General features: G+C 28.5%; 1 protein-coding gene across 1 annotated transcript; it reads left to right on the top strand.

Annotated features, from left to right (window-relative positions):
- Positions 1-462: 462 nt before the first annotated feature.
- On the top strand, positions 463-12,959 carry LOC119670392 (myrosinase 1; the record flags this gene model as incomplete). The annotated part of the gene is given in 5 exon segments (XM_038080639.1): positions 463-658; positions 8,596-9,168; positions 9,953-10,264; positions 11,627-11,865; positions 12,607-12,959. Coding segments are annotated over 5 exon segments (1,600 nt in total), but the record flags the coding sequence as incomplete, so codon positions are not given.
- Between the last annotated feature and the right edge of the window lie 2,017 nt (positions 12,960-14,976).

Genomic DNA, 14,976 nt, shown 5'->3' with positions numbered 1-14,976 from the left:
AATTGTAGGGGGAAGAGGCATGCACCTTTTTTCTATTCTTTGAGCTAAGTAATCATTTTAAGAAACCCATAGATTGCCGATTGTTGTATTAAAGAAAAATCGCTGATGGAGTTAAAGGTTTACGAATATTATATGGAACTTTAGTTCAAACATTAGCATAGTTGTACTGCATAGAGTAGATCCTAATATGCGACAAAATAAATTTTAATCGATGGATTTTTTTAGTTTTATTTAATAAATCTAGTTACTTTTACGCAGATTGTAAAAACATATTTGAAGAATAATCCAGGCTTTTTTTATAAATTTTGGATTATATTTTAATATACGGTTAGAACACTTTAAAAGTATATATTCTGTGTATTCATATATAATTTTTATAATATTATTTGTTGTTATTTATAATTAAAGTTTCTTTGTATTATATTAATTATTATAATATAATGTTAATATTTTTTATTTTAGCCCTTCTAATCAAAATTTTCAAAGACGTTTTCCTAAAGATTTTTTGTGGGGTGTTGGATCATCATCATATCAAATAGAAGGAGGCTGGAATGCAGACGATAAAGGCGAATCTATTTGGGATCATTTAACACATAATTATCCAGAGAAGATTGATGACAAATCAAATGCAGATACAACTGCAGATAGCTTTCATCAAGTAAGTCATATCTTACTGATATATAAACCACAAAATAATAAAAGCGTTATCCAGCTTTCTATATTTAAATTTAAAAAAAAAAACTAGTCTGATCTGCATATTGACAGTTGGGTATATTGTTAATATTTATTTCTATTTACATAAACTAGTTATATTTTATAAAAACTTTGCTCTAATAAAAATTGAAATTTATGGCACTATTAATTCTCCAACAATCACTTCGCTTGGTAAAGGCGTTCCCGTGAACTGATTTATAACTTTTAAAAGTTATGACTCAAGTTCAAGAGAAGTCGATTCCATTTTTAATGCCTTAATTACTATTAAATAATTTATTCTTTTTATGACAACAGGTGGAATGAATTGTTAAAAAAGTTTTTGCAACAGGTGGACATTTAGGTTTATAGTTCCATATTTTATTTAAAATATGTTAATTTAATAAAATGTGTCATAATTATAATTATTTAAATAACGTTCTTTTAAGAAGCGTTTCAATTCAAATTTCTAACAAATGAGCATTATGCATTTACATTGAACACTTTACAACATACCCCCACATTATACTTTTGTCTGATATTTTTAAATTTATTGGTTTTATTTATAAGACCTAGTTTTGTTTTTGATATACTGATAAATACAAACAGCTAATTTTTCTTAAGTTCTGCGTATTCATACTAAACCAAAAGTCCTTGCTTAGTCCTATTATTTCGAGGAACCCAAGTAATTTATGTTAACTGAATACTTGTGTTAATGTTATTTATTAAAGAAATCTCTGTTTTTAGTCTCTATTAATTGGTATTATATATGCTAATAATATTGTTACTCGAAAAGGCAATAAATAATATATATTCTTCCATAAATATTAAAGGCAAGTCTCTAACCCAGCAATCTGGGGCTTTAAACATAAAATTGTCTATTACTTCGATAATTCGATCGTCAAATCGATATTACTCTTCGGCGTAGTCACCATCGTTCGAAAGGAAAAGTAAGGTCGCAAAACTAAATTGAATTCAAAAAAACAACCTGTCTCTTTATTGCAGAATACTTAAGGCCGTTTCTCTCTAAAGCTTTATACACTAAATATTTTCTATCAAACCAATTAAGCAACTTTTGCTTATGCTGTCAAAGTAGCGCTTAGAATAAACTGTATAAAAAAACTAACACCACATCTAGGACACTCAAAATATCCCTAAGAAGCACGTATCTCCAACACGTTTCAGGAAAGTCCAAAACATCCCACAAGTGGTTGACTATCATATTTGTCAACCGAATCTAATAATAAATACTCTATATCAAAACAATATAAGTGGTAAAACAATTATGCCAACCTTTACTGTCAATATATATTTACACAAAATTTTCTTAGAAAAGAAATTGATTAAAATGATAGAGGAAGCTTTTGATTCAGTAATACAGTTTTATAAAAACTTTGAGAAAACAAATTCTAAAAATAAGACTTCTTTTGTATCACAAAGAACCCATAGGTGGTGTATGTGGAGTCTGTCGCAGACTCGCCTTTAAATTCAAGCAATCCTATTTTATTTTATACATTGTTCACATTCTAATTCTATAACTTTTATATCTATATTCTATTAGAAGGGTTTTTGCAAATTGTTTTCAATCTATTCTATTTCCAATCAATTGCCCAAGTTCGTTAAACAATTGGCTAGTCTTTGGCAATTATAAAAACCTTAGCGAGCATGAAACCTATCATTTTTGTATTTGTAGGAAACGAAGTGGCATAGTAGGGTTTCTCTACATTTCCTGGATTTAGTAAAAAAAATATATACATTGGTTTGTATAATATTTCTCATGTCCAGGTGTACATAGTCGTATTCAGTATACAAAGTATTCCGTAATTATTATTCCAAAAAATACACACCAAAATACAGCTGCTTGCAGGAGTTTTTACCAATAATATTCATAGTAAGTAATGCTTAGTAAGCATCATATGACATAGTCGTGACATAGTTCCCTGTTTTTGCTTTTTGTTTTCGAAACTAAAGTTACCACAAATTTTGAGTCAATTATAGCCATATATGAAAACTCGCCGTAAGATTTGAAGTCCATACCTCAATCACAGTGGCGTATTTAGAGGGAGTAGGATTTAAGGTACTAAATCCCCACTTTGACAATATAAATCACATGTAATATACTGCAAAAATACTAATAAAAAATTTCTTTCTGGTACACCTCCCCTTGGAAGAATCCTGGCTACACCACTGATTAATTACCTTACGAAAAACGCAGAGAGAAATAGGCCAAGCATTATTTATTTTATAGGCAAAAAAATAAATTTTGATTGACTGTTAATTCTTTGTGTGTTTTATTTAATAAATCCGGGTACTTTTTACATCAATTGCAAAGTTTAACTAACAACATAAATTGTTTAATTGTTTGATAAATATCTCTTTATCATATGAAGTTTTGTAAGACATCCGGTTTTTAACACTCCTACACTCATGCGTGTTACTAGTGTAAACGTCACACATATGCTAAACTGCTTATTTTATAATGAAGTTTGTAAATCCGTGGCCAGATGTGTAAACGCCATTTATCAGAAAATAAAAAATGAATTAGCAATTTTATCGAATAATTTGTTAAGCTAATTTTATTGATAAATATTAATATGTACATGAAATGAAGCAGGTGTTTTGTTATTTATAAAAAAAAACATTCAATAAATTAAGTGAAGTTTGCAAGAATTTTTCAGTAAGAGGTAAGTTTTTTTTAATCTCTGCGCTTATCATGCGGATACCTTGAAGGATTATAATTTGCTCAGACTACAACATCAAACTGATTGCTATTAATTTATGTTTTATGATAATAATTATTAATCGGTATTATTTGATTTACTATTGTATAAGCAAGCAATTAGCAAAAGTTAATTCAATCAACAATAACAAGATTAAAGTTAATCAAGTTTAAACAGCGCCTAAGCATTGCAATCGAAGACTATGTTAAGTAATCAATCGTTACAGTGTTAATTTATTAATAGACATACAAATTATATATAATTAAATTGAGAAAATAATATAGCAAAGCACATACTGTAGCCACTGCCATAATACACATCGGCTTAGAGTTCAATTAAGTGGATTAATATAATTGCCGCTGTAATTCTAATTTTTCGAAACACCTTCGCATATGGCGTAAAAATGCTGTAGCAAATATCAAACAAAAATTTTTATTAATTATACATTGTTTATTAAAATAGTAAAAACCACTATAATAACAAAACTAATAATTACAGGTCACAACATTAACAATATGTACAATACATGCATTTACTTTAGGAATTATTTGTGCAAGTTTCATAAAAAATTTACAAATATTTGCTGGAACTAAGAATGTGGACCGTTTAATCGAAAATTGGTTTAATTAAGAATTTTGTGATAAACAAAAATATTTTTAAATTTTTATATAGTCAAAAGATTATTATGAGTATTAATTAATATATTAATATTAAAATATTAAAAACATTAGTTATCACATTCAAAAATGTGGTGAATTATTCTATTCCATTATACTATTCCATATATCTATTCCATATATTGGCTGGCAAACATTGTCTTGAATGGAACACTGTTATAAGATACTTTTCATAAAAAAGTTACTCTACTAATAAGAATTAAGGTTCGATAATATTCTTCAGAATACATTATTATTATAATTATTAAATAATATTATTATAATTATTAAATGTATGCACCCCGACCTAAAAGATCTATTTTTGCCAAAAGGCCCACATTCTAGACCATTTATAAATCTTGTAATTGCTGTGAGCTTAATGTTACCTATTTGATTTGGGTGTAAGATCCCGCTTCCAAGATATTCGAGTCTACGTCTTGCAGCCGCTGAGCAGTTGCATAGGATATGTTCTGATGTTTTCTTCTCCTCTTGACAGAGTCGACAGGAATCACTTTCTAGCGCACCAATATTCTTCATGTGGTAATTAAGACTACAGTGTTTCTGCTAAGGTTATCAGAATGTCTAGTCAACAGACGTGATGTCAATAACGTATATGAAATACCACATAAATTAATAAACTCAAGCTCCATATAGTAATTATAATTCTCTCTATGTTATACATTTCGAGATATAGACTTTATATATTGCTTAAATAACAGGTTATTCATTTCGTAGCCCAAATTTCCAAACACAGTTTTAGTAATATATGTTAAACAGAACTATTTTCCAAGGCATTACATGTTTAGTAAAGAGTATTAATTTTCTAAAGTAAATCGTTTAACAGCCGCTGAACGTGTTAAAATTGTTAAAACTTATTATAAAAAAATGATAATGAGATATCACATCAAAATTTATACAATGTTGACGCTCATCGGATATATCAACAAACAAAATTGTCGCATCAAACGCAGTAATAACTGCACTATAAGCTTTCATAAGACTACTGTATCTGCAAATGTTAATGGCCCGCTTTTTTGTAAATGACGAAGGTTGTGACTGAAATTGTAAATTTTGATTGATATAACCACATGATTATTATTTTTTTTGACTTAGAACTGAAAATGTAAATATAGAGAACAAGTGTTTACTGTTTTCGTGTTGTTGCAGGAGATATTTCCCAGTCTTGTAATATCACGTTTTTATGATATGAATTGGCTACCCAGACCATATGATTTGTCAGCACTATTGTGTTGGGTTACGCAAAACATTCTATATATTTAAAAACATTTTCAAATTCTTAACGCTATCAAAAGAAACATCCGTTGAACTATTGCCAGCTATGTGTCGACAATTCATCGAAGCTGCCACAAAAGAATCAACTACTCTAAAATGTTTTATTGAGGATATTTGAAAAATGTTGTATTTTACATCTCATGGCAATGGCCAAACAATATAACATATTGTTGTAATATGATTATCTTCAGTGTAGATATCTAACCTGAAAACCTCAAAAGGGTCAATTCCAAAATTATATTGAAATTTAAAGGAACCTATATGCATTCTTAGATAATGATATCTTAAGATAGGAACCTCTCCTCTTTCTTCTCCTTTTAATATAGACTAACGCCAATGTACATGGATATGTACAAATGAGTAAAAATAAAAACAGATCTTAAAATAATTAATTAACAAAACACTTTATAAAAATAAAATGGCATAAAAAATAGTGTTGTGTTGATGTTCATATTTTCAGCCATCTTTTTGGATAACTCCCTTAATGACGCAATCTTGCTGACATCTAATCTCGGACAAGTTTGCAATAGCTGGAGATTTACATTTACATCCTATGTTTGTTTCTTATTCCTTAACAATGCAACAATATCGAAAACATCTGTTTTAGTTCAGTTTTATATAGTCATTCCATGCTCATCTTCAAGTGCTTTTAAACTTGACAATATAGGAGAGATTTGTTTTAGTCTAGTTTTTCCGATATTTCTCTAGTTGTGTGTATTTCTATAAAGTAATCATCAAGCTATGACTGGAGACTTGTTTTATATACTCATTCTATGCTCGTCTTCTAGAGCTTCTAAATTTAACAATATAGGAGAGATTTGTTTTAGTCTAATTTTTTCCCGTAATTCTCTGTTTGTGGGCATTTCTGTAAAGTAATCATTAAGCAATGACTGGAGACTTGTCTCAAATACTTAATCTATGCTCACACTTAGAACTACTAAATATAACACTATAGGATATATCGGTTTTAGTGTACTTTTTTCTAATATTTCTATAATTTTACGTATTTCTTTAAAATAAGATACAAATTAAATTTTGCTAAAAATTTTTAAATGGCCTATGTGAATATATAAAAATGATACTATTATCTTCAACTTAATTAAAATATAAAAACAAGTTAATAATTACTTTACATATTTTACATTCTATTATATATAAAATTGTTTTCCTAACTGGTTCTGAAGAACATACCAAAGACTTAGCAACAGACCTGCAACTCTTGCACGTGTTGACTTTATTCAGCGAATTAACTAATTTAATAAATTAATAAGACATCAAATAAATTGCAAAATATTTTCATACAAAATAATTTTAATAATTTAAAAATATTTAATTACATTAATGCACTTCCAAGTGATTAACCTTGTTCGGAGTTGTTCTCCATAAATTGTTGCAAAATCAAAAAGTGGCTGAAGTGACTGAAGTGGCTGAAGTGCTTCTGTAGAAGTCACAAAAACTAATTAATAGAGTAGTAATTACGTTCCAAATGGCAGATAGTAAGTGTCATAATCGATGTAAACTAATGTATGTAACATAATTGTGGGTGCACTGAATATATAATAATAATTATGCAAATTATTTAAAAATGTTGTTTACTGTGTAGAATCACATGAAGTTGCTTTCAGGTTTCAGACGTTGTTTTGTATTTGCAATAAATTTCGCGCGTGTAAAAAATCTTTGCTTGAAGAGGTGTTCACTTACATATATTACCTAAAATAGCAGCTGTTTAAATGTAAATATACACAATTACTGACAGTTATGTCAAATCATTTCAAACTATATTGCATTCTTGAAACCTAAAATCAATGTTTAAATAGTTACTTCAATTAGCGTCAAAGAATTTTTATTTAATAAACTATTAATTAATATAAGTACGAAAGCCCAGTGCACTCTACTGTAATTAAAATAGAAAATAAAGTCCTAAATATCTTTCGAGTTTAGTATCCCGACCGTTACTACAAACATACTACAAACATATTGACCAATTTGCAAAAATGAAGCTATCGGTTCAAGCTTCATTTAACCTATTGTTAATTATAATTAACTACTTAAAACATCTTTAAACAAATATTTGCTGTGTTCAATATGGCAAAACTATAGAAGTTTGCGAATAGAACAGCATTAAATGGTAACAATGCCTTGCACGTACTTAGGTTATAGCAGCAATCCCTAGGGTATCCACTTAGGCCTATTGGTCTCTTGTATTAAAGCACGTACTTGATACAACATATCTTTTGAAATTCACATACAGTCTGCTCAGCAAGCACAGACAGTACCACATTTAATTTTATTCTTTATTCTTTCTATTTAACATTCCATTTAAAATTTAAAAAATGATGTTTAATACGCATTTGACAACAAAATGTGGCAACGCTATCTCGGATAATAAGCTAAGTCAATATAATATCTTATCGCGGAATCATGTTCACGTTAATTTGTTGCCGAAAGGTGGAGAATATCAGAGGTTGCAGTGTGAAACTTTAACTCACTTAAACCCCTAAGGAATGAAAATTGAAAATTATATCCATTAACCGTGAAGATGATTGCCATTCCAGTAATCAAGAGTGAGGTAGGAGATGAATGGACTTAGTACTTAGAAGACTATGTTCATCTAAAGTAAAAAACATGTAAAATAGTCAAATGAAGGGGATGGGGTTGTTGCTACAAGTGCGGTTGAAAGGCTTCTTATAGATTGAATAGTTGGGATCGCGAAAGCAACGAGACATGGATGATGGTAGTAGATAAGTTTTGCTAACAAAGATAACTTGGAAATCAAATGCATCATTAGAACTACATGAAGATTATTAAACAAATATAGCATTTCGCCATTTAAATTTTAATTAATTTTTAAAACAGAATTTGCACTACATAGTTCTGGTGTTTTCCTTTCTGGTTCCTCCTTAAATGTTTATTTAAATGTTTATTACCATACATTATGTAACAAATTTATTCTGTTTCATTTTTCTCATCATTTCTCACAGTTTTTTCTTTGTTCATTTTTATTATCATTTTCAGTTTTTTTATCATAAAAAAACATTTTTTATATTTTTTTCATCAGGTTGAGATATAGCCTATAACCTTTTATAACCAATAATATTCTCAGAAATGTTGTTATGCATATATATATATACTAATATTCAAAACTCAGTTTTTTTAAGTATGTACCATATATATACATATATATATATATAATCTATATTATATATTCCGACATTATGTAATAATTTATTTTTTAGTGGCGTCGAGATGTGGAAATGGTACACGAACTACATGTCGGAATCTATCGCTTCTCAATCTCATGGCCACGTATTATGCCCGGAGGCTACATGAATCAAGTCAGCAATGATGGCATCAAATATTATAGTAATCTAATTGATGAATTACTACATTATAATATTACACCTATGGTTACTATTTATCATTGGGAGCTACCACAACGCTTACAAGAATTAGGTGGTTGGACCAATCCTGAAATTATACCTCTTTTTAAAGATTATGCTCGTTTATTGTTTGAAATGTTCGGAGATCGCATTAAAATTTGGACAACTATTAATGAGCCATGGCATGTTTGCGAACATGGATATGGTGTTGATTATATGGCACCCTCACTTAACTATCCAGGCATACCAAGTTATCTTTGTGCACATAATTTACTAAAAGCACATGCTGAAGTGGTGCATATGTATCGTGATAATTATAAAAATTCACAAAAAGGTAAAATTGGTATTACATTAGATGTTTCATGGCCGGAGCCAAAAACAAATTCTCCAGAAGATCATGCTGCTTCAGAACAAGCGATGCAGTTTTATGTAAGTAAATCGAAAAAATGTTTAATTTCTAATGCCATTTATATGTTTATAATTATATGTGTACCTATACAAAGAGTTAAATTCATCTAGTCCAGTAGCATAACTGTTCAAAATATTTAATTAGAACGTTCCGTAAAATTTAGAGAATTCATATATACTAAAATATAGTGTGTTAAAGAAATATTCATTTAAAAGAATCATCAATTACTAAAATCTAATTATTTGAAAAATGCAGTAGCATGCTTTAGAGATAGATTAAGAATCATCTATGAGATATGGAAGAAATGGTATTTTGTCAGAGTAGCAAGATTATTCTGAAATTAACAGTTAATATGATTTACGATTTGATTCCATATATGTATTTATAAAAAATTATTATTCTAAAAATGTTCGATTAAGCAACAAAATTTAACAGATCGAGAGAAAATCTAGATTAAAAATAGATTTACCAATCAAAAACGCCATTACATTGTTCTAGAACTTTTATTTACCTATAACGTATTCTTTAGCTAACATATAACAGGAGTCATTACTCAACATATTTTACTATCGAGTTTTGTATTCTAAATCATAAGCTAATTAGATTTATGGAAGTTTCAAAAATAATAAATATTTGAACGTTTTAGTTCAAGAATATCTATTTTAAAATTATGATAATTTTTATTATGATTTTTATTTATTGATTTATATCGAAGTTGCTTAAAAATTTTATTTACTACTCAGTCATTATTAATTATATGAACTATATAGGTATTATTTTTAATTCTCTTTTTTTAATTTAAAGGTCGGTTGGTACGGTCATCCCATATTTAGTAAGAAAGGCAATTACCCTCCAGTTATGATTGAACGCATTAGAAATTTAAGTAAAGAACAAGGATTTACCAGATCACGTTTACCTGAATTTACAAGAGAGGAGATTAATCGTATTCGCGGTACATCCGATTTCTTTGGCATTAATACGTACACAACTAATTTGGTTACAAAAAATAGCCATAATAATACAGCAGGTTTTCCAGTACCGTCCTTCAATCATGATATGGGAGTTATAGAAACACAAGATCCTAGCTGGCCTGGATCTGGTTCCGTATGGTTAAAGGTATATTTGTTAATATTAAAATAAATCTATTAACTATTCTTGATAAATTTTATACTTGTTACAAAGCGTGGACATTATTTTATATAATAATGTCATATTATTAAGCTTAGAAATAATTAAGTGTTGATATCTTGAATTTTGTGTCTCATCATCTGATGGGTTCCCAAGCATATAAAACAACATCATATATATATATAAATTCGTAATTAGTCCACTTAAATTTAGTTAAGTTAAAATTATTATTATATGAAGAGAGACCCAAAAATACTACGGGTATACTGAAATGGGTACTGAAATGAAGATTTGTAGAAGATTTATATATGTAGAAGATTTTTATAATGTTTGTAATAACTATAATAACTGTATAATGACTTTTTTCTGTTCAATTTTTATATATCCCTCCCCTATTTTTTACATCTTTAATTACTATCTTATACATTGGTAAACTGTGATAGGATTAGAATCCTAAACTTTTGCATAAGTGAAATTAAATTTCATTTTCGACAGTTGTAATTTAGATGCTAATAAACGGCATTCAATGTGCTTCGTCAAAAATCATTTATCAAATGTATTGAGTAGAACCAAACTCCCCTCATGGAAGTAATTAAACACATATTTGAAGCTACCAAGAATCTCAAGTACTCTACTGAAAATATGGTTTTTATTTTGTTTGGTAGGTTGGTTGGTCCTTGTGTCCTTAGCGCACAAATAGAAGTTATCACGTCGCATAAAGTTTGTCTTTTAAACTTTGTTCCTTCCATGACTCCATGGCAGTTGTTATTGTATACGAGCTGGGATATTGGGGAGCATAGGATGTTAACAATAGTGCAAGCTGGTAACAAGAAGAAATTAATTCAATTTTTGACACGTTCTCGTGGGATATGAACAAGCAATTCCATGTGAATTTGCAATTCAGCGCACAAGGGGAGGCTAGAGCAAAAGTAATTTGAGGTAAAAGCTACAGACAGGAATGCTACAATGAAAAGGATGTGATTACAGGTGCAGATGTTGCTATGCTTAAGGATGCGAAAAGCTGTTGTGTTCTACTTTTTCTAATGTGTTCTATGCGTATAAGTTCAATGAACTCCTTTTGACATAAATTTAAAAATTCTACGAAAACCATTTTTTCATTATTAGAGTATCCCTGAAAAACTTGTAATTTAAGATACACTTATTTTGAAAATTTTAGTGAAAAATGTATTCTTAATAAAAAATATATGTAGAAAGAAGAGCCTTTATCTCCATGTAGTTGGAGATAAAGATATCATTGTGTAAGATTTTATGTATATGACTTTTCTTGTATGCTTTTAACTATTTTTGTTTAACTTTTCTTAGTATATTGATATAATCTCATTTTGTCAGGTTTATCCAAAGGGCATGTACAATCTTTTGATGTGGATTAAAAATGAGTACAATGATCCAATCATTATAGTGACTGAAAATGGGGTTAGTGACAGAGGTGGCTTGGAAGATTATGATCGTGTTGATTACTACAACTTATATTTGACATCTGTATTGGATGCAATTGACGATGGTGCTAATATTCAGGGATATATTGCTTGGAGTTTAATGGATAGCTATGAATGGAAAGCTGGATTCGCGTAAGTTTATAAATAAAGTATAATTAATTTATTTGTAGCGGATTTTAATTTTATGTTTCACGGAAAAAATTATACAGTCTGACTAATGCGGTTCTTATTTTTATTGTTGTGATAACAAGTGCATATATGTTAAGCCCAGATAAAAATTAAAATAAAAATTAAGTTTGTTAAGAAGAACAATAAATCAGTTTTATTCCATATTTTTACTGCTATTAATTTTTCACATTAAAATAGTTTACACCGACATCCTTATAGGACATTTTTTTGTAAAATTATTTTATTTTATTGTATTATTATTCAAAAACTTATTTTTATATTATTTTTAATATTTTTCATTACCATATTTTTCTTATTTTATATTTTATTTCTGCTTTTAGTGCTGCTAAATAGCAACTTAACTTCCTTTTCTGTTTTTTACTGTTAGTTTGCATTTAGACTATTGCTTACATTATTGTGCATATTTCAGCTTACGCTGCTTGCGTATTTGGAGTGAAAGAGTTAATTTTATAATGTCTTTCAGTTGAGGTTTGTAGGACGATTTATACATTAGGCAGCGTGACATTTCAAATTTTTATGGTGGTTATTTTAATTTATGATATCTATTATATATGATATAATTTATGATATATATATTATTGTTTAATAAAAATTCAAAAATAAAATTGATTAAATGTATATACTAATACTTTATTTATTGTAATTCAATATTTAACATATTTTATTAATCTCTGTTACTTTTAGAGAAAAATTTGGTTTATATCATGTGGATTTCACACATCCTAATCGTACCCGAACTCCAAAGATTTCAGCACAAGTTTACGCTCATATCTGCAAAACAAATATGATTGATTGGAATTATCGACCCACTTTAAATGAACAACAAATATCTGCAATGGCACGTCTTCCGGAAACTGATTACACCGCATCAGGGGCTGTTATTAACAGCAGAAACGTGGTATGGTTAAGCACGTTATTTAGTGTTGTTTCAGGTGTTCTGTTTGGTGTAATTTTAAGATCCTAAAGTTTTATTTATTAATTTGTTATTATTTATTTTTTTTTATTTATGTAAATTTTTATTTATCGTTTTTGTTTATTTGTTGCCATCAAGAAAATATTTTAATAAATATTATTTCTTCTAATTTTTTTCTTTTTTTTTTTCTTTTGTCTTTGTTGTTATTATTTTTCTTAATATTTCCTTAGTCAATTATACACAAAGGATAATGGTGAGTTATTCAATTTTATTTAAATTAAGTACAAATTAAATTTGATTTGGTTAAAAACCTGTGACCCTCCACAAACGACTTGGAAACCTTGATTGACAGCAAACAAGTTTACATTAAGTGTTTGGTGAGGTTGAGAATGAATTTACAGCATTAGCCTGGTGTAACTTTTAATTCGTTACTCTACTGCTCACAAACTTCTGATTAATATGTATTTTGGTTTCGAAAAAACTCTTTTAATAGAAAACAAACTGGACAACCGAAAAGCCGCTGTAAACTACTGGTTTAAGTTTTTTGGCAATAAACCACAGAATATATTCTGATAATGTATACTGATAGAATTATGGAAATAGTGGCAATAACAATGGTCAATATAAACTGATTTTTAATAGAGAAAATTTAAAAATGTACCAAAACCGGCAGATACTTTTTATATCCCACAATATTAAAATAAGATTTTGTTCTTCTTGTATTCTTACTTCTTTACTGTTTATATTATAGGAAATTAATTGATCCATCTTGGCTTTGTTATATCAGAAATTTATTGGACGTGTTTTGGTGATGTGAATTGGCTCACACAATTCATAGGGTTATATACTTTTTTATGGGGTAATGCAAACGATCATGTTTAAGCGAATATTCTTCAAACTCTCGACTTTATGAATCATCTTAACAAGCATACATCAAGTTATAATCGAAGTACTGCTAACTATATGGGTAAAAGTTATATTTAATTAGTTTTGGATACCACACCCAATGGCAAGGTCCAAATCGTGGCCAACGGTTTATATTTCCGCAACAGCTTTCTAATCTACCACAATTAGGCAAGTTTTTCTGTGTTATATTTTGGTAAAATTACATTATTTTCTTTTTATGTTTTAAATAATTTATTACACTTTACGTTAATTTACTTTATTGACAATGACTTTAGTATATAATTGTTTATACAACTGGTTCAAAAAACTAATGCCATAAGTCATTACATTAATGATAGTTTTCGTATGGCCGCAACTTATATTAATAATGTTGATATTGATGAAGTTGTAAAAGATACATTAATGAAGAATTAATAAAACTAAATTTAAGATTATCGCCATATTTTTATTTTTCTGCGGCAAAATTATTCATTGGTTTATATTGGCCCGTGAACTTATTTAGGCTGGAGAGCCCTTGTTCATACAATATGTAAAAGTAAAAATTTGTTCGAAATTTCAATCACCAATGATTGTGATATTGATAGAATTGTAAAAGATATTTTAATGAAGAATCAATAAAACTAAATTTAACATTATTGCCATATATTTATTTTTCTCCGGAAAAATTATGAACGTACGAAGAAGGTACTTCTGCGGCCTTACAACCTATTCATTGGTTTGTATTGGCCCGTAAACTTATTTAGGCTGGAGAGCCCTTGTTCATACAATATATAAAAGTAAAAATTTGTTCGAAATTTCTATCACCAGTGATTGTGATATTGAAAGAATTGTAAAAGATATTTTAATGAAGATTCAATAAAACTAAATTTAACATTATTGCCATATATTTATTTTTCTCCGGAAAAATTATGAATGTACGAAGAAGGTACTTCTGCGGCCTTCCAACCTATTCATTAGTTTGTATTGGCCCATGAACTAATTTAGGCTGGAGAGCCCTTGTTCATACAATATATAAAAGTAAAAATTTGTTCGAAATCTTAATCACCAGTGATTGTGATGTTTACGTTCCATTACGGAAGCATAAAATGGGTAACCCTGTATGTAATTTGTTCTTAAACAAATTATGCCATATAAACTGTAATAAATTATTTTAAATATATACAATATACTTCAATTTAAAAGCAGTTGTGAAATCAATAACAAATTCATAATAAATTTTAAAACTCATTTTAGTT

This window comes from Teleopsis dalmanni, chromosome 1, assembly GCF_002237135.1.
Source record: "Teleopsis dalmanni isolate 2A chromosome 1, ASM223713v2, whole genome shotgun sequence".
In the NCBI taxonomy this organism is placed as follows: domain Eukaryota; kingdom Metazoa; phylum Arthropoda; class Insecta; order Diptera; family Diopsidae; genus Teleopsis; species Teleopsis dalmanni.
The sequence above is the reverse complement of the archived record's forward strand: the minus strand, read 5'-3'. Positions and strand labels throughout refer to the sequence as shown.